Source organism: Micropterus dolomieu, linkage group LG13, assembly GCF_021292245.1.
Source record: "Micropterus dolomieu isolate WLL.071019.BEF.003 ecotype Adirondacks linkage group LG13, ASM2129224v1, whole genome shotgun sequence".
NCBI lineage: Eukaryota > Metazoa > Chordata > Actinopteri > Centrarchiformes > Centrarchidae > Micropterus > Micropterus dolomieu.
In genome coordinates this window covers 19,043,771-19,065,843 of record NC_060162.1, presented here as the reverse complement: position 1 = coordinate 19,065,843, position 22,073 = coordinate 19,043,771, and the positions used below count along the sequence as shown (strand labels likewise).

The window sequence follows — 22,073 nt, the reverse complement described above, 5'->3', positions numbered from 1 at the left end:
TTAAATCTAATAAATAACCTGTATCTAATTGGTATAAGTTAATGTTTTACATTGTAAAGGACCATACCACTGTTTTTAAACACTTCAGCCATGTATTACGACTGTGCATAAGTCTACTGTATTTTACATTATTTATTTTTGACAAACATATCATAGTGCTTTAGATTCTTTGATTTTCTTTTTTGTTTTATCTTTGAGGCAGCTGCTGATTTTGGTTCATTTTCAGTAAAAGCAGATTTGATGTAAATAAACACAAACTAATGATTACAAAAAATGTAAGGCCAGAAAATAGCATTAAAAAAAATCAGTACATTTGCAGTAAATGGGAAAAAACATGCAAAAATATGGACATACGCTGGGTCAATAAAAAATGGATTCGCTGCCTGCCATTGATGCAAAAATCTCATACGACAATGTATGATCTTCCTTCAAACACCAAGATTGACATTAATAAGAGAATAAAGCATCTGTTTGCAGTACAGCGTTGGCATTCACTCTCACTGACTGATAGAACAGCTCTTACATATTCAGCTCATTGGTCAAACAGACAGCATCAAGTTCCAGATGTGAAATCTGTCAAATCTTAAATGAAAGACACTGAATGCAGCACAAACAGGTAAACACGCTGGCACAGACCATTGAGTCACAGATTGAGAGTCAGCTGTTTTATAATTAAAACATCTGTCCTCAGTAATTTCTGAAATCACCAGATTGTCTCTGTTGTGTCTGTGTACAAGCAAAAATAGCAAACAACCAAGCAATTATATATCTAATGTTTTTCAAATTTGCAGTTCCCTCTCCTCTTCATTCATCATCGTTCTAGTTCCATCATAAGCCCTTCACTCCACTTTATTCTTGTACTGTATTTGCTCACATTTCGACTCCTTTGCTTACCTGCAGTCCCAGTCTCACTCTCTTGGTGACAGCCGTATCAGGGAAAATAGCCTCGACGTGGGGCACCAGTTTACTGGTCAGCCGGCCGCCCTCCGGACCAATTAGATCGCTCTCCTGCTGAATGCGGGAGACCACAGCAAAGTAGAGGGGGAAATCAGTGGAGATGATCCGACGGATTCTCTTCTTTTCCAGCTCCTCATAACTCTCCAAGTCTACAAACAGGAAGCAGTGAAGAGGTAGAAAGAAAGGACAGGTATAGAAAAAAGACAGAGGGAGAAAAAGATGTGAGGTGTTAGAATACAAGTAAAGCTAAGACTTCCAGCCTTAACTAGACATGAGAGAAAGTGCACTTGTTTGTTGCTGAGACAAGGTTCCAGTAAAAAAGCACGTCCTCTCTGCGCCCTTGTTCTTTAACTTCAGGGTCACACATTAAGATAAAGAATGACTTATCTGCAACCATGCAAGGTCCCACAGACAGTGACATCCATTACCGTCACACTGACCTTCATCCATGCCATTCAGAATAGTTTCCAGTACTTCGTCGCCATAGCGATTACGGTGTTCCTTCCAGATCGAGCCATTTTCACTGCGGAGAACCACAAGTTCCCGGTCCCCTCGGCCCAGTGAGGCAAAGTGTGGGATTTCTACTATTACTGGCCTGTGTGAGAAACAGTGTACTTTCATTTAACACACAAAGCATTGTGCCTAAGTTTGAAATAAAATTGTGACTGTGATATAAAAAACTGATTTTATAGCCTTGTTTGAAAAAACAAAACAATAATATCTGTTGTAGTATTATTGTTTCCGGGATTACACCACAATCTACAGTATATTTAGGATGTGCAGACATATCAATGTCCACTAGATGGCACAACAATCATTATCTTGTAATTCAAGTTAAGTCAACTTCATTGTCATTCTTCTGCCTATGTTTTGTAAGGTGCATAAACAATGTAAGAATAGACAACAAGACAGAGACACACAATACAGTAACAATACACAGTAGATACTGCACAGTAATACCAATATCTTGCACAAATGTAGTTCAAGTCATTCTTATTTCTAATTTCTGTTTGAAATTGACAGCTGGAAAGTTTTCATGTATGAAAAATGTAGGAAAATTTTAATTAATTCTGATATGGGTTATAATGCATATATGTAATAATAGTTATTAAATCTTAAAATTGAATAAAAATGCAAATATCTTAAAATATCGCTAAATATCGTAAAACAGAAAAAAAGTATTTTATGGCTCATTTCATATTGGCACCATATATTTAGACACTTTTATTACTCACCCAAACATAAATATGTTTAGCACGGACTGCCACAAATACATGCATACGTAATGAGCGTACACAAACAAACACACTTGCACACTAAATGTGACTTTTCCACTGTGATGGTTGCACACACATGCTTTAGGGCTCTCCAAATACAGTAAATAAACCAAGCAGACAGTTGACTCACCCAAGGAACTGCATACTGGACGGTCCTAGGGAGATGATACGGCTAGCAAGCCCCTCCCCCTCCACCAGCGGAGGAGGTGTGGTCAGTTTCTGAGGCTTGACCAGGCGGCATGTAATGCGCGTTGGCGCAGCGCAAGTTCGAGGGGGAATGATTACTCGCAGGCCGTGGTGTCTGCTGCCTCGCATGGAGCCTCCTCGAGCGTCCACCATGAAACTCACCAGGAAGCTGAGAGTCAATCAGTCATACGGTGATGAAATCAAAAGTTTCAGATGATCACTTTAATTGTCTTTAAACTTCACAATCAAGATGCATTTAATTTGCATTTAACAATACAGGACAGGAACACAGCCAACACTGGGCTTTCTAAATGGAAATACTTCCCACTGAATGAGACAGAGAAGTATTTGTGGTTTATTTGGCAGTGATTTGAATTGATCTGGTCTCTGTCTGTTTATGCTGTATGCAGGGTGATTTATGAAGGAGACACTAATTCACTATGTGGGTGCCCTTTTCATTTGATCGTCTCAATATGGCAGGAGAGGACGGGCCATCTGGAGTGGCAACTAAGTGCAGCAAGAATGGCATAAAAAGATGGAGAAAAAAAGAGCCCCATGCTGTTTGATCCTGCACTAGACAGTCAGCTTCATACAGATGTGTGTGTCTGTGTGGGGCAGGGTGACTATTCTCCTCTCATGAGTTCATCTTTCCCTCCTAACACCCTCACTTTATATTCTGCTTTTCAAATGCTGACTCATTGTGCTGTGCATAAATTACGACTAGGCAGACTTAATAGATGGCCATTATGCCGCATTAATATTATTAAGCTATACGGAAATACCTTTATTACATGCCTTTTAGCAGTGAACAATTTAAGCAAAGTGTAAATATGAGGACAGTTAAACTCATTTTTGGTCCTCAGGTCCAACATGACCAACATGTATCATTTATGTTATCTATTTACAGTATAGATCCTGGGTTAAATGTAATAGAAAACAGCCCTATTTCTGCAATTAATTTTTGACATTTGCCAGTACAGGGTTTCCCCTATATTCATTCAGGAGCGGCGATGCGCCATGAATACGAGCGGAGGAAAATTTTCTGCCAGTAAATGTATGCGTCAATAACTGCGTATCAGCTTCTCAAGACCATTAAAGTCTGTTTGTTGTTTCCCTAACTGCTGGAAAAGTGAAGCCGGTTAGCGCTAGCAAACATCTCCCCCTCCTCTCAGACTGCTCAGCTGAGCAGGAAAGCTTATACAGTAGCCTATGTATTTTGGCTCTATGCAACTTAACAATAGCTCAATTTATAGGAAGTTCTAGCTGCTGCATTTCATTACTGCCTAATTTGTCGATTACTGACAACATTACAAGCTTTGACTAAATTGGTGTAGCCTACATCTCTGCCCTATAAACATCCTGTACATCCTAATAGTTAGCCTAGTTAACTATTTTTCTGTTTTCAGACTGGTTGTTAAGAAAAGAAAGGATGGTAGTGACAGTGGAAATGCTGAGGTTAGTAAAGCAAGTTAGGGATGAAAACTAGTTCCTTTTAAGTTAATGAGGAGATGTTTCTTTTGGATTTTATTTTGTAAAAGAAAAGCTTGGTAATTAAGGGAGGTGGTTGTCATGTTGCCAATTTTTCTTATTAATTTTTACAGATAAATGTCAACAGCTGATGATTATTACGAGGTCATATTACAGGGTTTCCCTGCTGTTATAAGGCTTAGGAGGTGAGGCCCAAAAGGCTTGGGTGCTATGCCATGAAGTTAAAATCACTGCGGAGAGGAGATGGAAACTAAAACTAAATTACTTTTCAAAAATCGAATGGTTATATGTTATACGATAGTCTCTCCCCAGAAGTGTAGTCCTTATGCTTTCTGGTTGTTATTTATTATCTGCTCTAGCTTTTCCAACTATTTGTTCACAGATAAAATAATGGTCCTAAATGATCAATCACCACCAAATATGTGCAACTAAGACTTTGGGAAAACACTGACATTTTAAGCTATTCTGATGTGAATCACTTGCTCATGGACACAACAGCACTGCTGCTGAGACATGTTGTATTGGGGTTACAGCAAACGAACTATGCGCACAAAAAAAGTTTTGTTTCACCTCAGCTGCTACAACTCCATCCTAGGGGAAACACTGCAGTACAGTAGGAAATTGGGTGGTGGGTGGAGTACGTGTGGTTTAGTCTTTCCCACTGATCATTAACACTGGTGTTCTGGATCACTGTAGTTTTTTATGAGATATGGGTGGATCAGTGATCATAAAATGCCTTCCCCCACTTAGAAATCTGTGTTCTTTCTGATGAATTGCTAAGACAGAAATTATTATTCATCAAAACAAGACTTTTCAAGTTTGCCTAATGCCCAAATAAGACCCCCTGCCTCTAGTATTAATAGTATTCTAGAGATTTTTTCATCGGATTTTCACATAATTTCAATTTCCATTGTCCTTGTAAGCATTCTGTACTTTTAAAATACATTTGCAATGGTGGTAATCTCATTGATTCTGCTGAAATCCCTTCCTTATGATAAGGCCGACAAGGAGCATCAATCATTAATATAATTTAATATAAATAAAATCAAAAATGAGGATTAACATGCTGCAAAATGTTTCATTGGCTGACCCGGTGTGAATGGGGCTGGCCACAGGGCTGACGTTGTCGGAAGTCTCTGTAGCTGGACTGCTCGGGATAAGAGAGTCTTCATCGTACTCCTTTGGCAGGGGGATGGGGGTGTGCTGAGGTCAGAGAGGGAGAAAAAGTAGTAAAAGTCAGTAAAATAAGCGTGACTGAAAAAGATTAAGGCAGAGAAAGGCAGAAGGGAATGACAGAGAGGAGATGGTGAAAAAGAAGGAGAGGAGAAGAACAAAAATGCAGCACAAAAAATGATACGACAGAATCAGGCAGAGAGTAAACCAGAAAAAAAGGGGACAAGCTAATTGAAGAGATGGAAAAAATCATAAGACCAAAGAAAAGATAAAAATAGAGTACATTTAAATACTGTAGGTATTTGACTTTCACACATTACTGTCTGTGTTCAATTGGATAAAGAAACAATACTTACAAAATATAATGCACCCTCGAAACATCATAAATTAAGCCTACCTGATCCAGTAGTACAGTCTCTGGAGACACACAAGGGATCCTGGGAATTGCAGGAGAATATGGCCTGTAAGAATATAAGGAAGTGAGAATGATGTAAGACGACATCAATTATATTAGGTACTCAGGAAATTAAATAAAAACCAGTACAAAACTCTGTTTCAACCATCACCTGCAGACGACCCATTTGCCAGACGACAGACACAAAAAGGGGAGAACACAATGACTTACGTTGTACCCATGCCACCCTCAAAGTCTCTAAGGGTTTTCTTCGGGGAGAGGAAGTCATCGTCCTGGTCCTTGAAGTCATCAAGTTTCAAATAGCGCGCTCCATCCATCCCGAGCAACTCGTCTCCTGTGGGCAATAATAAAGAGGTAAGAAAGGTGGAAAAGGGGGAAAGAGGAAAAAACGAAAATGGTCAAAGAACAGGTCGCACACAAAAGAATTACGAGAGGAAAGAACAAGACAACAGGGCAAAATAATGCTGATCTCAACTCTCAAGTTCTTCCACTCAGTTGTAAAATGTAAGTTTCTTAAATCAAGTAAAAGAAATCTGCCAATGGAATTCACCTTTTACTCCAAGGCATTTTGACTTGTTTTTAATGAGTGACAACGTTTTAAACTCCACTTGAATCAAAATAATGTCACTCGAATCAGTTCTCGAAAGATGAAAGTAGTAATCACCATCCTTTCCATCCCTTCACCTTCATGACGCCACTAGAAAATGTCCACAAAGCAGTCTCAAATATTTTAGTCTAAGCAATGGAGTCACACCGACAACAACTAGAGCCAATGGAAACCAAAGGAGTGAAAGAAGAGGACTGGTAAGACAGTGAAGATTAACACAGTTTAGGACACTGCATGGACAGCAAACTGCAAGGCACCTGGTGACAGCTTTTTTAGTGAGCATGCCCATTAAAGATGAAATCACATGTGGTGATGGTTGTTTCTGTGTGGGAGAAAATGCCTCAATTATTAAGGAGGAATGATATTGAAATAATATTCATTAGAGCAATAATAAATTATAAACCACATCACATAACAGAGTTGTTTACAGACAATTAAACATTCATTAGAACAAACTACACAGGTAAACAAATAGAATGCTAAAGAAGAAAAAAGCATTACAAATAAACAAGTACAATAAGAACAAAATAGATTAAAATGAAGCTTGCATGCTTTCAAACTGTACTGTCAAAATTATTTTGATTTAATTCGGCATTTCTTTAAAGCAGAAAGACGACTGCATAAACAACAACTGTGCGTGCTGTTTGCAGGCGAGTGTCACAGCTGGGGCACAGCATGTGTGTAATCTGCTTATTGATCAATTAGGCTGTGAAAGGTTGGAGCACTCATTTTCAAAATGGCTGGATTGGAAGGGGGCTGTTTGTCTTTTAGCTGCAGGAATACTGGAGTTCAGTCAACAATGAGTCCATGGACAGATGTGCATTGAACGCTGGTAAAAGGAAAATGTTGTGACTACATGCTGATGAAAAACAGACACATTTCTTTTAAATAAATCTCTGAGCAGGAGAGAGAGGAGGAGAGAATAAAGATAGAGAAGATAAAGATAGAGAAGAGCAAACGGGGCTGGAGTTGAGAGCAGAGGAACTGATTATAAAGACAATTAGTGAAACACAGAGAAAATGAGAAAGTGCAATTGCAATGGAGGCACAAGGTCACTAGCCACCGGACCGGACAAGCCAGAGATACAGACACAATCCTACCTAACGTTAGCTGGGCAACCCCTACAAAACAAATGGAAAAGGGTGTTATATGCAGTCATATACATATTTAAATTAATGGTGGCACTTTGATGTGTCAGTGAACCTCCCATACAGTCTTCTTCTACCAAAATAGCGAATCAGAGCTGAAAATTAATTATCAAAGCTGTACAGTTCATGTGTTTCACATAATCAAATTGGCTAGCCTACCTTCATCCTCTGAAACATCCAAAATCTCGTCAACTGTCTCCGGAAAACTCATCCGATGCTTTTCTGTAGTGATCTGTGAAGAGCAGAGGGAGGTTGTGAGAGAGAGATATGACAGGAGCAAAATGGAAAGGAAAGAGAGGACAACAAATGGAAAATGCTGAGTTATTTTGCAAGCAGGAGAGCAAGCTGGGCCTGATCAAGATGAAATAATTTGATTGAACATATGAGTCATGCTGTGTCAGGGCTACTATAACCATGTAAAGCAAGCATGATGTGTTGCCCACCGCAGAGACAGACTCCTCGGTAACCAGTTTCAGCACATCAATGACAGAGATGTAACCCAGCCGCTTAGCAATACCCAGAGGAGATGTCCCATTCTATACAGAGAAAGATGAGAAACATCATAGATTTTAAACTGTTTAAAATAAAAGGCATTTCATTCTTTTCATAGGACGTAAAAGTACACATCTGTTATTTTGTAAGATAATGTCGTAAAGTGTTAAAACAGGTGTAATAGGCCAAAACGTAGGCATCATCTCAGAGGGATGCCTTCAAACTGTCCTTTCCTTATTTGTTTTCACATTATATATAGGACGTGTGTAGGTACAGAGGGAATGCCTAGTGTTGAGAGGAAGATTTTAACAGGATATGGTATCCATAAAGGTGTCTCACCGTAGTAATCTCATTGGGCTGGGCTCCGTGTTTCAACAACAGGGTGACAATATCGGTATGGCCCTGCTGAGCTGCCTGGTGCAGAGGGGTATAGCCCAACTGGGGGAAAAAAAAGAGAACAGATGATCAGACAAAAGAAGAAACACAGAGAAAGCTGAATTTCCATCTATTATTTTGGCACCTAATGCTAATCCCAGCACTGTCCCAACCAATCTGCTCATACTGGTTAACTAATTGCTGGCAGTTAAGCTAGTCATTAGGCCCACATGCAGTAGTCAGAAAAAGGTAGTTTACCCTTGTCTTGCTATTCACATGAGCCTGCTGCTGCAGAAGGAACTTCACCATCTTGATGTTGCCATAGTGACAGGCCACATGAAGGGGTGTGTAGCCCATCTGAGACAAGAAGAGAGAGAGTCAATTGGCTGTTGTTCAGCAGCTTCATTAATGCCTCCTTGAAGACAGCTTGGATCTTGTATAAACACGTGTAAACATTAAACAAGCTGAGAAATGATTCTGCATTCCTTTAAAAGAGCTACTTAAAGAGCTAGTGTGATGAGTAAATTAAATATTTATGGACAATCATTAATTTGTTTAAAAGAGAAATTACATTATATCAAATTGCTATCCACTTCTTCATTATCAAATGGATTGATGGTTTCAAGAGTAGTTTTACCCGTGAAGCAGCATAAACAGAGGCCCCTTGTTTGACCAGTGTGTCAGCTATTCCCACATGCCCTTCCTGAGCCACAAGATGCAGAGGGGTCAATCCATTCTTAAAGACAAAAAGAATGGAGAGGAGTATATGTGAACATTTCTTGGAAACAGTATTTTCAGGGTATAGTTAATTTGTTTGGTATTATATATTCTGATAACCATAAAACTTTTCCCAAAGGTATAGCAATCATTTTTTAAAGGTGAAAAGCTACGTAAGTCAAGATTCCCTCTCTGGGATTGATACGTTTGGATCCAATATACCTTGTTTCCCAGATTTACGTTGGCCTGTTTGGAGATGAGCAGGGCCACCATGTCCGGCCTACCCTCCTGTGAAGCCAGGTGTAGGGGCGTGATGCCTTGAAGGGACTCGACATTGGGGGTTGCCCCATTCTGCAGCAGACAACTGGCCACCTCGATTTGGTTCTGCTTGGCTGCTATGTGCAGGGAAGTGTAGCCATTCTGTAGCGAGAAACAAGGACAGACACACACACACGCAAGAATTACTTTTTTGAACGCTGTTCATATCTAATTTTAGATTAAAACTTGAACGCTGACATGAGAGAGTGTTTCTGAGTACAAAGACTGTCATGTAAGTTAACTGTATGTGTAAGTCTCACACACTCATTTGACCTGTTTTGGTATGTGTGTCAGTGATGGGATGGCATGCTGTGTTGGCCTGCCTTTGTGAGTATGTGCACACACATATGTGAGCATCTTACTCGGGCAGTGCTGTGTGCAGATCCTCCCTTGCTGACCAGGAGTTTAACAACATCCAGGTTGTTGTGATGGACGGCCACATGAAGGGGTGTCAGACCGTTCTGTTAAACACACACATACACATGTACACACGTATAAACTCATCCACATACACAAAAACACACAGAAACACGTATATATGAAACACATACCATGATAATCTATCAATCAACTGATATCCCAACGTCATCTCTATGCAGGCTCTTCACAGCCTTGTAAAATGTGCTTTATTTGTTTTTGTGTTGTTCAGGGAGCTGCACTACGCACGCATTGTCTCACCTTCCCAGCTGCGTTAGGGTTGGCTCCTCTCTCCAGAAGGAGCTCAGCCACGTCAACCTTCCCATATTTAGAGGCCACATGGAGGGGAGTGAAGCCTTTCTGCTCAGAAGAAAAAAATAAAATCACAGACATATCCCATGCTTGTCATTATTGTAGCTTATACAGGTTCGCTTTCTCAATAAAACTCAGTCTGTGTGATAAAATGAAAAAAAGGATGTGGAGGAAGATGACAGAAATTAGAGATAACTAGATTTATTATAATAAAGCATAAAATAAACCAGGAAGTGCTCTTTAGGTGGGAAAACTACAATTGCATTTGCACTGGACAGGTCCTAAATACAAATGTCCAAGAAATTACAGTAAGTAATGCCTCCAAGCATAATGTAACCCATGTTTGCCTTTACTACAGCAGTGCCTAATGCAGTCATTGATTAATTCCGATGTGACTATTCCCCCCTCTCATGGCCACCACCTTTGTCATTTTGGTCTGCTGTGCCCCAGTATCCAACAAGATTCGAATAGTGTGGACATGTCCTTCACGTGCAGCGATGTGTAAAGGCGTGTGGCCTGCGGTTGTAGCCGAGTCCGGGTTAGCCTTGTGCTCAAGGAGCAGCTTGACAAGCTCCTTGTGGCCCATACGGGCCGCACAGTGTAGGGGTGTCTGGTCATCCTGGACACAAGGAAAAAAAAGAGATAAATTTATTTTTTAAATAGGAAAAAGGGTATCATTAAGCACTGGGTAATGAAGTCATGCTAAAAGTCAGCCACTCAAATGAATCTGCCACTGATATTGCATTCTGTATCTGAGGTGGGCTTAATGTTTCCTGCAGATTAAAAGGCAGCATTGACCTCCTCATGAAAAACTGAAAGGCAGCTACAGATACAAACATGCATTAAAGACTAAAGTAAGACTACACAGCTCGTACCTTAGCCCTGGCGTCCACTTGGGCTGCGTTCTGCAGCAGGAACTGAGCAACTTCGCAGTGTCCTGCTCTAGAGGCCATGTGGAGGGGAGTCTCCACTTTCTGGTGTAGATAAAAATACAGGAATACAGGTCACTCACAAGCTACATAATATTGTTTTTTACTACATATTGCTGGACAATGACAGGTTCAATTTCTAAACCAAGTACTTCTTGCATATTCTAGCCCATTGACAAAAAACACGATTTATAATTTTAATATTTAATGTATCATAATTTTTTAGAACTTTTATTTAATTTGAATCTTTAACCTTGTTTAAATATACCTTGTTCATATCGGCGCTCATAGTCCAGACCAGTCTATTAATTTCAGTAATTTAGAAACAATTCATGTTCATTCATCATGAACAGCTTTCTGTGCTGGCAAAGAAAGAAAGACTTAATCCGTCTACAGCTAATTGTTGAAATTGTGACCTATGAAATGAATCTTCTCAAGTAATTAATTATTTAATTCAGTGAGGAATTAATTCTCTCTTAAAAATGTGAACACGGAGTAGTAACATTTTCTGTTATATCTGAACTTGGATTACAAAAACAAGACCAGGAAACCAATTCACTCAATGTTGAAAGAGGTCTAAAAGAAATTAAGATGGACTTTTGGGGTAGAAGGGCAGTTCTCACCACATTGGAAGCATTAGGTGAGGCCCCTCTCTGGAGCAGGTTCTTCACTATGTTCAGATGGCCCATGAATGCTGCTACATGAAGAGGAGTGAGACCAGACTGCACACACAAACACAGACAAAGACGGTCATCAAGGCTCAATATCAGCGCTTTACAGAGATGTCGACTTTCTAGATCATTAGCCACAGACTGGTATAAGTGGACTGGTGTCAGTGCTTGCTCCAGCAGTTTGGACAGCGGAGGACAACATTATGGATATTTCCTATTAATAATCAGACAATTTGTAAATTTGAAACTTTAAGACAGATGACACTGGTATTACACAGGGGTTATATCAATGTGAAAATGTAGCAGATTCTTTGTCATTTCAAAGCCTTATAAGCTACACATGTTCTACCATTGCTTTACTTTAAATGTGAAGAGACAAAGTAAATAGAAAACTAATGCAAACATATGCTTGTTACAAAAGACAACAAATGTTTTATGAATGCCACTTGGGTGAAAGCTTTTCTTTACGCCAGAGCAGTGGATATTTGTTCATTTTCAGACTCTGTCCCTGGAGGTCACATTGTCTCACCTCTGTGACAGCTTCTAGGGAAGCAGAATGCTTCAGCAGCAGGTCCATGGACCGCATGTGGTTCTTCTTGCAAGCAATATGGAGAGGTGTGAAGCCATTCTGGAAACACGGAGAAAATAGTTCACAACTACCCCACAAATGAGGACAGTCCTGAAGTCACAATCGCTTTAAGCCTATTCATTTTACTACAGGTTAAAAATGTTTCAAAATGATGTTTTGCTTGTTTGATGTGATGCACTATATAAATACAGACTATAGCACTAAAGTAAAGATTGATTTTCCTTTAAAGCCTCTGCACGTCTTCAGTTAAATAAAACTAAATCTGCACGCCCTTTATAAACATGAACATGAAGATCCTGATAGACATAAGACATATACATTAAATCTAAAATAAACACACAACAACAAACCTACCAGAGCACGTGCATTGGCTTTGGCCCCCTTGTCCAGTAAGACTTTGGCCATCCGATGGTGACCACAGTGGGCTGCTACATGAAGAGGGGTTAAATGGTCCAGTGTGATATCATCAATCTCAGCACTGTACTGCAGTAGCTGCCTGACGCAGTCCATGTGATCACCCTGAGCTGCCATGTGGATGGGGGACAAACCGTTCTGTAAGAGAGAAAGAATGGGACACAGACAGAGGCAGGAAAGTAGCCAATAAGATTCAGTTGCTTGCCTTCAGGAAAGCAGAGTATGGGTCTTGAGAGGGGATATAATCAACACATTGTGCTAAAATTACTTGCAGATAATACAACTGGCAATGAATCTTGTGGCAATAATATCTGCGCACAGCATGCACATCCATGGCTGATGAGGCTCAGATCTAGGATGCTCAGTAAACGGACCAACGTCTCAGGCATCTTAATTTTAGCTAATTAGCTGAAGTTGGAGGGAAGTGTATACGCATTTAGCAAGATGGTTTTTATGTTGATTTTCTAATGAAATCTCACTCAGAAGTTTGTTTCATAAGATTTGGTGGGTGGTGATGGAGCAGTGGATAAGACACATGCCTTTGGCGTGAGAGACCCGGGTTCGAATACACTGTGAGACACCATTGTGTCCCTGAGCAAGACACTTAACCCCTTGTTGCTCCAGAGTCGTGCGACGTCTGAGATATATAGCAATTGTAAGTTGCTTCGGATAAAAGCATCAGCTAAATGAATGTAAGATTTACAAAGTCAAAATCAGTACTTAACAGTAAACCCCAATGATCACTGCTTATTACAGAGCTCCCAAGGACAATAATAGCTAAAAGACAGCCACAGAAAGTGCAGCATTTTATTTCATTCATCTACCTTGGTTTTAGCTTGGATGGGAGCACCGTGTTCCAGCAGGATCTCAAGGATGCGAACGTGGCCATTCCTGGCTGCACAGTGAAGAGGAGTCAGCTCGTCCTACACAGAGATGAGTAAAGAAAGAGAGAGAGAGACAGTTAGAGTGGAAACGTTTTAAACCACAGAAGAGGCGGAAATGAGCAGATCAGCAGGGAGGACGACAGATGGGGGAGGGGGTAGATATTGGGAAGACATTAAGCATGCATGAGTGACAAAATGCCAAAGCGGAGAGGAACAATACTCTACCTTAGTTATGGCATCAATCTGTGCTCCTCTGTCTAGGAGTAGTCTGACCATCATCACATTGCCCCTCCTGGAGGCTATATGAAGGGGCGTGATGCCATTCTAGAAAAGTAGGGAAAGAAATATGTCAGCGCCTTTTGTAATCATTGCATCAAGTCTCCAGATTACTTCAAAATATGACAAGACAAATGTATAATGGAAGCTGTTGCACTGATACATACAATACATACAATAAATACAATACATTTATGGGGGAAATGTATCTGTTAAGATTCCTGTATCCTTTTTTTCCCTCTTAACACACAATGTTTGGACCCCATTCTTTATTCGTCTCAAATGTAATTTTTGATCCTACAGCTGAGATAAACTGACCTTGGGGGTGAAGTTTACATTGGCTCCTCTGTTCAGCAGCAGCTGGGCAACACTCATATTCTCATAGTGGGCTGCAATATGGAGAGGTGTGAAACCAGTCTACAGAGAAAGAGACACAATGGGTAAATAAGAATAATTAAAAACTATTTATCTCACTATTGAAAAACAAGACTACAACAATGTGCATGTCACAAATGAAATAGTTCAGGGACATAAAGTCAGAAAGAACAGCCCACAAATTTTTTTTTTTATAGTGTGTTTTGAAAATTATGTTTAATTATAGACAGCATTTTCTTTTGATAAGTATTTGCTTGGAGCGTTTTATTTTAAGTAATCTAAATGGCATTGCAATTGAATTAGTTTATTTGTTTTTTGTTCATTTTTTTCTTTTTGACTGCATTGTACTGTCATAGTACTCTAAGTAAAATATTGTATTGTCATAGTACGCTAAGTAAACCATGACACCAGTACACCCACTGTCAGTGAGTGTATACCTTGCTGAGAACATCAGCATTGGGGTCGTTCTGCAGGAGCACTGCGGCGGTGCGTGTGTCGTCGTTTCGCGCAGCGATGTGCAGCGCAGGGAGGCGGACCTTGCCCTTGGTGCCATAGTTGATGAGGAGTGCCACAACATTTTCATGGCCCTGCTGGAGGGCTACTGCCAGGGGGGTGAAGCCATCCTGAGACAGTGGGACAAAAAGTGAACGAGGTGGAGAGATGACAAGAAAAGGAGAGGATTTAGGGAGGTCAGCAAGTGGCATAAAGGAGAAATAAATGGAGAACAGGGTTCAGTTATTAAAGATTATTAGGTAAAAGGTCAGCAGAGGGATACGGAAACCTAGAAAAGGACCTCGTGTCCGTCAGAAAATGATTATATAATGTTCATTATTATGGCTGGCACAAATTACAGCTTTGTCATTTGCAGGTAATTTGCCTGTTTCGAGAAAATATGAGGTAAGGATGTCAATAATGGACAAAATGACTTGATAAGAGAATTTTCTTTTACAATGGAACACAATCTCAACCCTCTGATGGAGTCTATTTGAGCCCTCTGTAAAAAGAAAATAACATTTACTAGCAGTGTTTCACTTTACTAAACTACTTTATTTAGCTAAGGTACACCACCTAGGGTCTCACAGTACCTTTCAAGCAACGAGCGATAGCACGCAGACACCCTTGATGTTTAAGGAGATAATTAATAATAATCGGTATGACTGCTGTGGACAAACAGAGAAACTTAGAGACACGTACCTCGGTTGGGAGACTCTGATTGGCACCGTTCTCTAGCAGGAATTTGACTACCTCTAGGTGATTCTCCTGTGCTGCCATGTAGAGAGGACTGAACCCTTTCTGTTAGGGCACAAATACATAATGTAAAGTTACATAAACACAAACACAATAATATGGGCCTCGATCCATATTACAAGATTACAAAAAAAACACCACACATCTGCATACATACATGGATTTGAGACTGAGCTGACTTGAGAAATAAAAAATGAACAGGTATTTGTCTTCACAAGCACACACACAAACTAGTCCTTCCAGATGCTCTATGTACATATATGGACAACTCTTTAGCAGGTGTGTCACATATACAAGGAAGACACAAATGCACACATACACACAGACTAAGCTCACGCGCTCTCCTCTTGCTCACGGTTTGAAGTGACTCACATGTGACTGGGCATTGACGTTGGCACCATAGTTGACAAGCTCAGCCACCACTTTCTCCTGCCCTGCCAGCGCAGCGATATGGAGAGCGGTGTTCCCTTTCTGGAGGTCAGACACACATAGACACGCGCACACACACACACGTACACACACACACACACACAAAACCACACCGAAAGAGAGAGTGGAAAAGGTGAATGAAAGAGAGGAAAACGACTGCAACCTAATGGCCTAGATCTCTACACTGAGAACTCAACAGTGAGATCCAGCTAGTGTAGTGTATTCATTCATCATAGAAGATAAAACTTGAATTACCCTCGGGATAAATAAAGTATCTATCTATCTATCTATCTACTTTTTTAGGTTTAGTACATACTTTTTTTCAAGGGCGTAGAATTTAGTCAGGATGGGACATACCAATATCAAGCTACTATTGAATTGTCCCTAGCAATAATTTTGATCCACAAACTTAAATATACCCACTGTTGTCCATCAGTGTCTAGTCACTGTATTTGGTAAACAAACATTTAACAGCTCTCGTTCTCTACTAAAAGTCCAATGCATTTATACATTTTGAAAGATTATGTCCAACCAGAGTATGACAATCAGTGGGAAAGTGGGAAATATACAAAGGTCTATTATAGGCCTACCATAGGTTAATTTATTTCCCAACATGCTGCTCAGAGTAATCTTAGTCAGCAGCTATCCCTCTTCTCTCGTACCGTGCATATGCAGGCAGGTGTGAGACTGAGTTACTGTGGGTATGGGGACATAATCCGAAACCTCACTTAACTTTGTTTCTTGGTCAGTGCAATTAACCTGTAGTTAAAGCACATTTATTGTTTTAAAAAATTTCTTACTGCTATAGAAAGGTTTCTCAGTGATTATATGTAGCTGGTATGGTGGTTACAGGTATGCTAGTTTTGCTAAAGTTGCAGTCCAGTTGTGACAGTTAAAAGCTATTTATTTACTTCAGTTCAGTATAAAGTGTTATTTTAGATTAGTAAGCATACATAGATAACAAAGTACCTTGGTGGTGGCTTCCAGCTCAATGCCAGCATGTAGGAGCCCCAGGACCATTTTGACATGACCTTCTTTAGAGGCCAGGTGTAACCCGTTGAGACCATTCTTAGGGAGAAAACAGAGATGTAGTCACATTAGAGTTAAAAGAAACATACACCGATGCGATACAATGTTCCCTGAAAAGTTATTGCCAACTCATGTTAAAGTATTAATTATTTATTGTAATCAAGTATTAAACCTTTGATTAAACATATGACTGTCTTTATCGTAAAGCTTCAGCAATAGTATAGTATTCCTGTTAATAATCCATGGTCACCTTTGGCCTTGTCCTCTCCTTGGCCTTGATCATTGGCCACAACCATCTCAGGACCTTTCAAAATTGCCAAAATGTGCTAGTAGTGTAGTAGTAAGAAACCAGAGTGTAATGTGTTTCACCTCTGCTGCTGAACATACATATTCCATCTGTTTAAATTAAGCCACTTTAACTGATGAAAATTTTGGAAAGATAAGGAAAAGCAACACTGTATCCTTCAGTCTCATGCCCCTGTAAGCACTGCAGCATATGCCCATTTTCTCCAGCTGTGCAGAACATCACTCGTCTAGTTACTGTATCTCTAAAAATAACCGATAAACCCAAATGGCAGCAGGAGGACTCAGTTCTGGCAAAATGAACAACCTGATAAGGCTGATGAGGAAGAAGGAGATCAGGGGAGTGGGGCTGGCAGACAACTGTTTTATCTCAACATTGTCTGTCTGTCTCTCTGGCTGGCTACATGTGTTATTAGCAGTTTGAGATGCAACCTGCCTGCTGTAACCTCTCTGGCCACCAGGAGTCTCTATTATCCACACTGTTTCTCAGGCAGCACATCACACTGCGGTGCCATACATTTACATATCAGAGGTCGCACGTCTCTGGAGCAACTAGGGGTTAAGTGTCTTGCTCAGGGACACATTGGTGGATGTCTCACAGTGGGAATTGAACCCAGGTCTCCCACACCAAAGGCAAGCATCTTATGCGCACCATCACCCCTCCATCCATTCCATCCATCATCAACCGCTTATCCTGCGTACAGGGTCGCGGGACTGCGGTGCCACTCAATTCAAAAGGGTAACAGAGCCTCTCTGCGAGCATGCGCAGTGTGATGGGAAACTAATTGTGTATCAGAGGCAATTACACACACTGTTAAATGTATTTTGTGAACGTCTGCTGTGCACACATGGGACTAACACAAATACAAAGTAAGATTCAGATTTGTTTCTAACACAAAAATAACACCTCCAGTGCCCATTTCCACCCCCTTGACAAACACCTATATTTTTTAATTATATGCATTTATGCATACACAGTTAAAGACAATAGTACAATGTTAATAGAACAATGTAAAGTAGTTAGATGCCATCAATAAACCAGGTAAAGAGAGGGAGAGCGTAAACCAACAAGAGCCTGCAGGCTTGTAGCTTTAGCAAGGACAGGTTATTGCTGCAGAATTACATAAAACACATATAAAAAGACCATCTCTGCCCTTGCCTCAGTCCTCAGTAAAAAGCCATCAATATAATGGTAAACAGTCCCAAACCCTTAGAAAGAAAGAAAGAACTGCATAAGGAAATTAAATGAAATTATTGTAGATCATGTCAAGACATGTTTTTCTAGTTGATTAGCATCTTAATACACAGATGTTAACAACGCTTGAACATTGTGCAAAGTGTACATTTCCTCCAATTTCAAAAGTCATCTATTGTACATATCTAATCTTCTGTCTCTCTCTCTGTCTGTCGCATGTGTGTGTTGATGGCATCAATGGTATGACACAGACTGACGGAGTTGGGTGTTCATTCTTAATGCCCACACACATCCATCTCACTGGTAGTGTTTTGTCTGTGTATATAAGCACTTGTCCATTCATTCACCAAACATCACTCAGCCTCCACAACCATCCGTAACACAACAACATTCCAGCATGCTAGTGTGTCTGTCCAAACCACACACATTTATGTCTCATGACATTCAATCGCCTGAATTTGTTGTGTTATGGTCATGATGCAACAAGGTATAAGAGAGCACACAGTAGGGCTGAAGATTGAGGGAACTATAATATAATGTACTTAATTATTTATGCACACCACTTTACACAAAGATAGAGAATCAGGGGGTCTAGGAGTAATGAATATTTTATTTTTTTGGTCTTTTATTTTACACCCTTCGCTGATACTGCAGAAGGACATTCCACTGAGAATACAGTGACAATATGTGGTGCGTTCAAGTCCAAATGACGTTCCATTCTCCATTCAGTCCATTTCATAATCATGATGTTCTTGCTGAGGGATAAGCCTTTTACTTTCCCACAGTGTGGACAATTTGGAGTATAGATATTTTAGTAAAGTAGAATCTGAGAACTATTTGAAGACAGTTTGGGTATGTTCTTTAGTTTTGAAATTTGGCATCAGGATTATATCCAGCATCTTCGCTAAGAATATCAGACTTTTTGATTATCAAGATCTGAGCAAAAAGTGTGTATTACTGGTCTAACAGCACTGAGCAAAGGGACCAGTGAAACCAGACAAAACTCTTTACTTTTTATAATATGCTGCCTTTGGCCATGAATTAATTAATTTGAGGGTGGTTTTAAAGAAAAGAGCTTATAAAGGGTAACGAATTTAAAAATGTCATCCAGCACCATTAGAAATTTCTCCTAAGGAACATTAACAGCTAACATAATAACGTTCTCATGTTCGACCTGCTAATATTGTGTGTATGGAATTAGCAGCACTACTGACTATTTAATTTAACTAAGTTCTTCCTAGACTTGAGTTAATTTACTTGTGTAGCTAACAGATTGTTATTCATTCAGAGTAATGTTTCTCTGTTAATATTCAAGATTACTGTATTCACATTTAATTTATCTGTCATCTAGAAAGTTCTCTCTAAATGTCTATTTTCCAGAATGGATTGCTCCAGACAACTTGCAAAGACTGGTGGCATCCAGCCACTGGCCTACCACGTAAACTAAAACACAAAACCTACAAATAGCGATGTACCCACAGAGATCCAAAATTAAAAAAATAAAAAAAATAAAGGGAAGACATGATTGCCACTGAGCGCTTTTAGAAATTAGTTTAAATGTTTTACATTAAAGAAAACAAAAAAGTAACTTTGGATTTAGTGTGACACTTGACACTGATGTGAACCACAATTTAATTAAGGTTAAAAGGTTAAAAGGGCAACTGGACGTGATAGAAGATAATTAAAAACGTTTTGTCCCTCATCTGAGAAACTTCTTCAGTTCTGAAGAACAGAAGTCCAAGAGACTTTTTCAGAATCTCGGATGAGGAACAAAACGTCTTCAAGTATCTTTAACCAAATGCAGTTGTCCTTGATTTAAACATTCCTTGGATAACTTTGACCTGGATGACTGAGAACCTTCACAGACACGATAGCTGTTTCGATATCTTACTTGATTAGCAATGTTGATGGCGAGTCCATTCTTGATGTGATCCAGAGCCTTGTCCAGGTTCCCTGAACGAGCGGCTCGCAGAAAGCTGGTGGATGCATCAGCCTGCAATGAACAAAGAGGAGGACGCGAATATAAATACAGTTCAACACTGATGTTCTGAGTACATAAAAGCTCAACACGCAATACAGAGATACAGTTCAGAGACAAAACACATTCATTTCACCACCAAAAGTTACAAGCTAAAGACAACAGAACAGAAATAGCAACACGAACAAGTCGGAAATATACACAAATTCTATAACTATATGCAAACACTTGCTCAACATCCGCTGTTCCTCCAATATTATCCACGTCCTGCAATATCAAAATGTAGTTGCACTAAAAGCACCAGTCAGGATATTTAAATCCGTTAAAATAATGTAACAATCACAATTAGGCAAGAGACAAGACTATACGCAGAAAACATGATACTACATTCATCGGCCCTCTGCCCTCTGTTGGAAGCTAAAAATGTTAAGACTCCTTCCAGTCAAGCTGCGCCCACACTGTGAGTTTGGCAGGCATTCATAGCCAAGCACACTCCGCCACGAGCTCCGCTGTCTGCCTGTCTGATCTCAGAGAAAAGCTCCTGTGGTTTGTGTCTCAGTGTGTATCAGTGTTTGCACGCCCACCTCTGAATTCATTCATCAGCCAATAGTGTAATACGGCTGACCTGCACAATGAAATGTTTCCAATGCCCTGAAGAGTAAACACTGCATAATGTACTTTACACCCGGCCTCCCTCCACCTCCTGTCACCGGCAAAATGATGCATCTGTCTGAGCTGTGATTCTCAAATGGTTTAATTATACTGAATTTCTGAAAGATATGCCTGCAATTTTCTAATGACTGAGGAATGTTTTTGTTCCTTCTCCCCTCACGTCTTATCTATGCCGACGCATTAACAGCCCAGTGTTTTTCGTTTCTGTGAACACGAATATTCGTCCACACACCAGTCCTATTTCCTTCAGCATTTTGTTTCTCCTTCCAATTTATTCCCATTATTTTCTGTTTATTTGCTTTGCCCAAACATCTGAGGACCTTCCTCCTCTCAATGTTAGGATTATAAAGAAATAATTTCCCGCACTTTTCATTTGACTGCCCAGACTCACGTTCTGTCTCCCTGTTAAGAAAATAAACTATTGTGAATTATCTTGCTTTAGAAAAACAATACAGTGGGTGGGCGTTGTGGAGGGTGTTTCATAAACTGATATTTGTTGAAAATGTCTTCTTGCAGCCCATCACTAAGTTTCTGGGAAGCGTTGGACATGAGAGCTGGCCATTACTTAGCCCGAGAGCACAAAGAGACTGGACTTCAGCAGTTGGTATTGTGTATTTAAGGTGTCTCATTATTCAGAACGCTTTATGAATATTTCATATTTTAATTAACAGCTTATGAAAATTAAGGTTATTCTGTACAAAGTCTCAAGGTTTGCCTCTCTATATACCTTTACAGATGTGGTCACTTGTTTTTCTGATAGTGGCAACTCTCGATTCCCTCCCATTGCAGCTTTAAAGTCGGTGTGCCGTTTCATCTGCCGCGTGCTCAGCGGCATAAATTTATTAATGAATGTTATGACTTTCATTCTACAGCCTAAAGCCATTTCAAATTTCATAGTGAACTCCTTTTATGTTTCTCTTCTTCTGTGCTATGATGTGTTCATATGTCCTGTATTACTGATTATAGTCTCCACCTGCAACCCTCCTCATCTTGACTCCCCCACAGCTGCTTCATGAGCCAGTTCTCCATGTGCATGTATCATCTGCAGTATGTGTTTGTTAATGAGTGCTGGTCATTGTGCGTGTGTGTGTGTGTATTGAGGCAACAACAGCATGAGCCTTGAGCTGACCACATTTTTTAGAAAATGAAAAATCTTGCAGCACCTTCCAGAAACTCATCCTCTACCAGCTTGTGTTCAT

General features: G+C 40.0%; 2 protein-coding genes across 2 annotated transcripts in view; both read right to left on the bottom strand.

The window, feature by feature from the left end:
- Positions 1-13,403, bottom strand: part of LOC123981420 (ankyrin-1-like) — a 36,575-nt gene extending 23,172 nt beyond the window's left edge. The window contains exons 1-20 of the mRNA XM_046066229.1: positions 13,310-13,403; positions 12,426-12,623; positions 12,012-12,110; positions 11,435-11,533; positions 10,758-10,856; positions 10,304-10,501; positions 9,832-9,930; positions 9,516-9,614; positions 9,058-9,255; positions 8,756-8,854; positions 8,377-8,475; positions 8,083-8,181; positions 7,695-7,787; positions 7,411-7,483; positions 5,707-5,830; positions 5,479-5,542; positions 4,999-5,111; positions 2,365-2,589; positions 1,398-1,552; positions 895-1,106 (exon numbers count right to left, since the gene is read on the bottom strand). Of these exons, the coding sequence (XP_045922185.1) occupies positions 895-1,106; positions 1,398-1,552; positions 2,365-2,589; positions 4,999-5,111; positions 5,479-5,542; positions 5,707-5,830; positions 7,411-7,483; positions 7,695-7,787; positions 8,083-8,181; positions 8,377-8,475; positions 8,756-8,854; positions 9,058-9,255; positions 9,516-9,614; positions 9,832-9,930; positions 10,304-10,501; positions 10,758-10,856; positions 11,435-11,533; positions 12,012-12,110; positions 12,426-12,602 (2,424 nt within the window). The 5' untranslated portion in view covers positions 12,603-12,623; positions 13,310-13,403. The remainder of the gene's footprint in view (positions 1-894; positions 1,107-1,397; positions 1,553-2,364; positions 2,590-4,998; positions 5,112-5,478; positions 5,543-5,706; positions 5,831-7,410; positions 7,484-7,694; positions 7,788-8,082; positions 8,182-8,376; positions 8,476-8,755; positions 8,855-9,057; positions 9,256-9,515; positions 9,615-9,831; positions 9,931-10,303; positions 10,502-10,757; positions 10,857-11,434; positions 11,534-12,011; positions 12,111-12,425; positions 12,624-13,309) is intronic.
- On the bottom strand, positions 13,298-21,709 carry LOC123982241 (ankyrin-1-like). Its single transcript, XM_046067666.1, has 9 exons — positions 21,602-21,709; positions 20,116-20,217; positions 16,667-16,765; positions 15,641-15,739; positions 15,215-15,313; positions 14,458-14,643; positions 13,964-14,005; positions 13,595-13,693; positions 13,298-13,408 (listed from the first exon to the last, which is right to left on the bottom strand). Exons 1-9 carry the CDS (start codon positions 21,707-21,709, stop codon positions 13,298-13,300), a joined length of 945 nt encoding a protein of 314 aa, XP_045923622.1.
- Positions 21,710-22,073: the final 364 nt, after the last annotated feature.

Coding starts and splice junctions, on each gene's coding strand:
- LOC123982241 (XM_046067666.1), bottom strand. CDS start 21,709: ATGCCGCTGAGCACGCGGCAGATGAAACGGCACACCGACTTTAAAGCT. Junction 15,314..15,640: donor ACGTCAATGCCCAGTCACAT/GTGAGTCACTTC, acceptor GTGCCCTAACAG/AAAGGGTTCAGTCCTCTCTA. Junction 13,694..13,963: donor ATGTAAACTTCACCCCCAAG/GTCAGTTTATCT, acceptor CTACTTTTCTAG/AATGGCATCACGCCCCTTCA.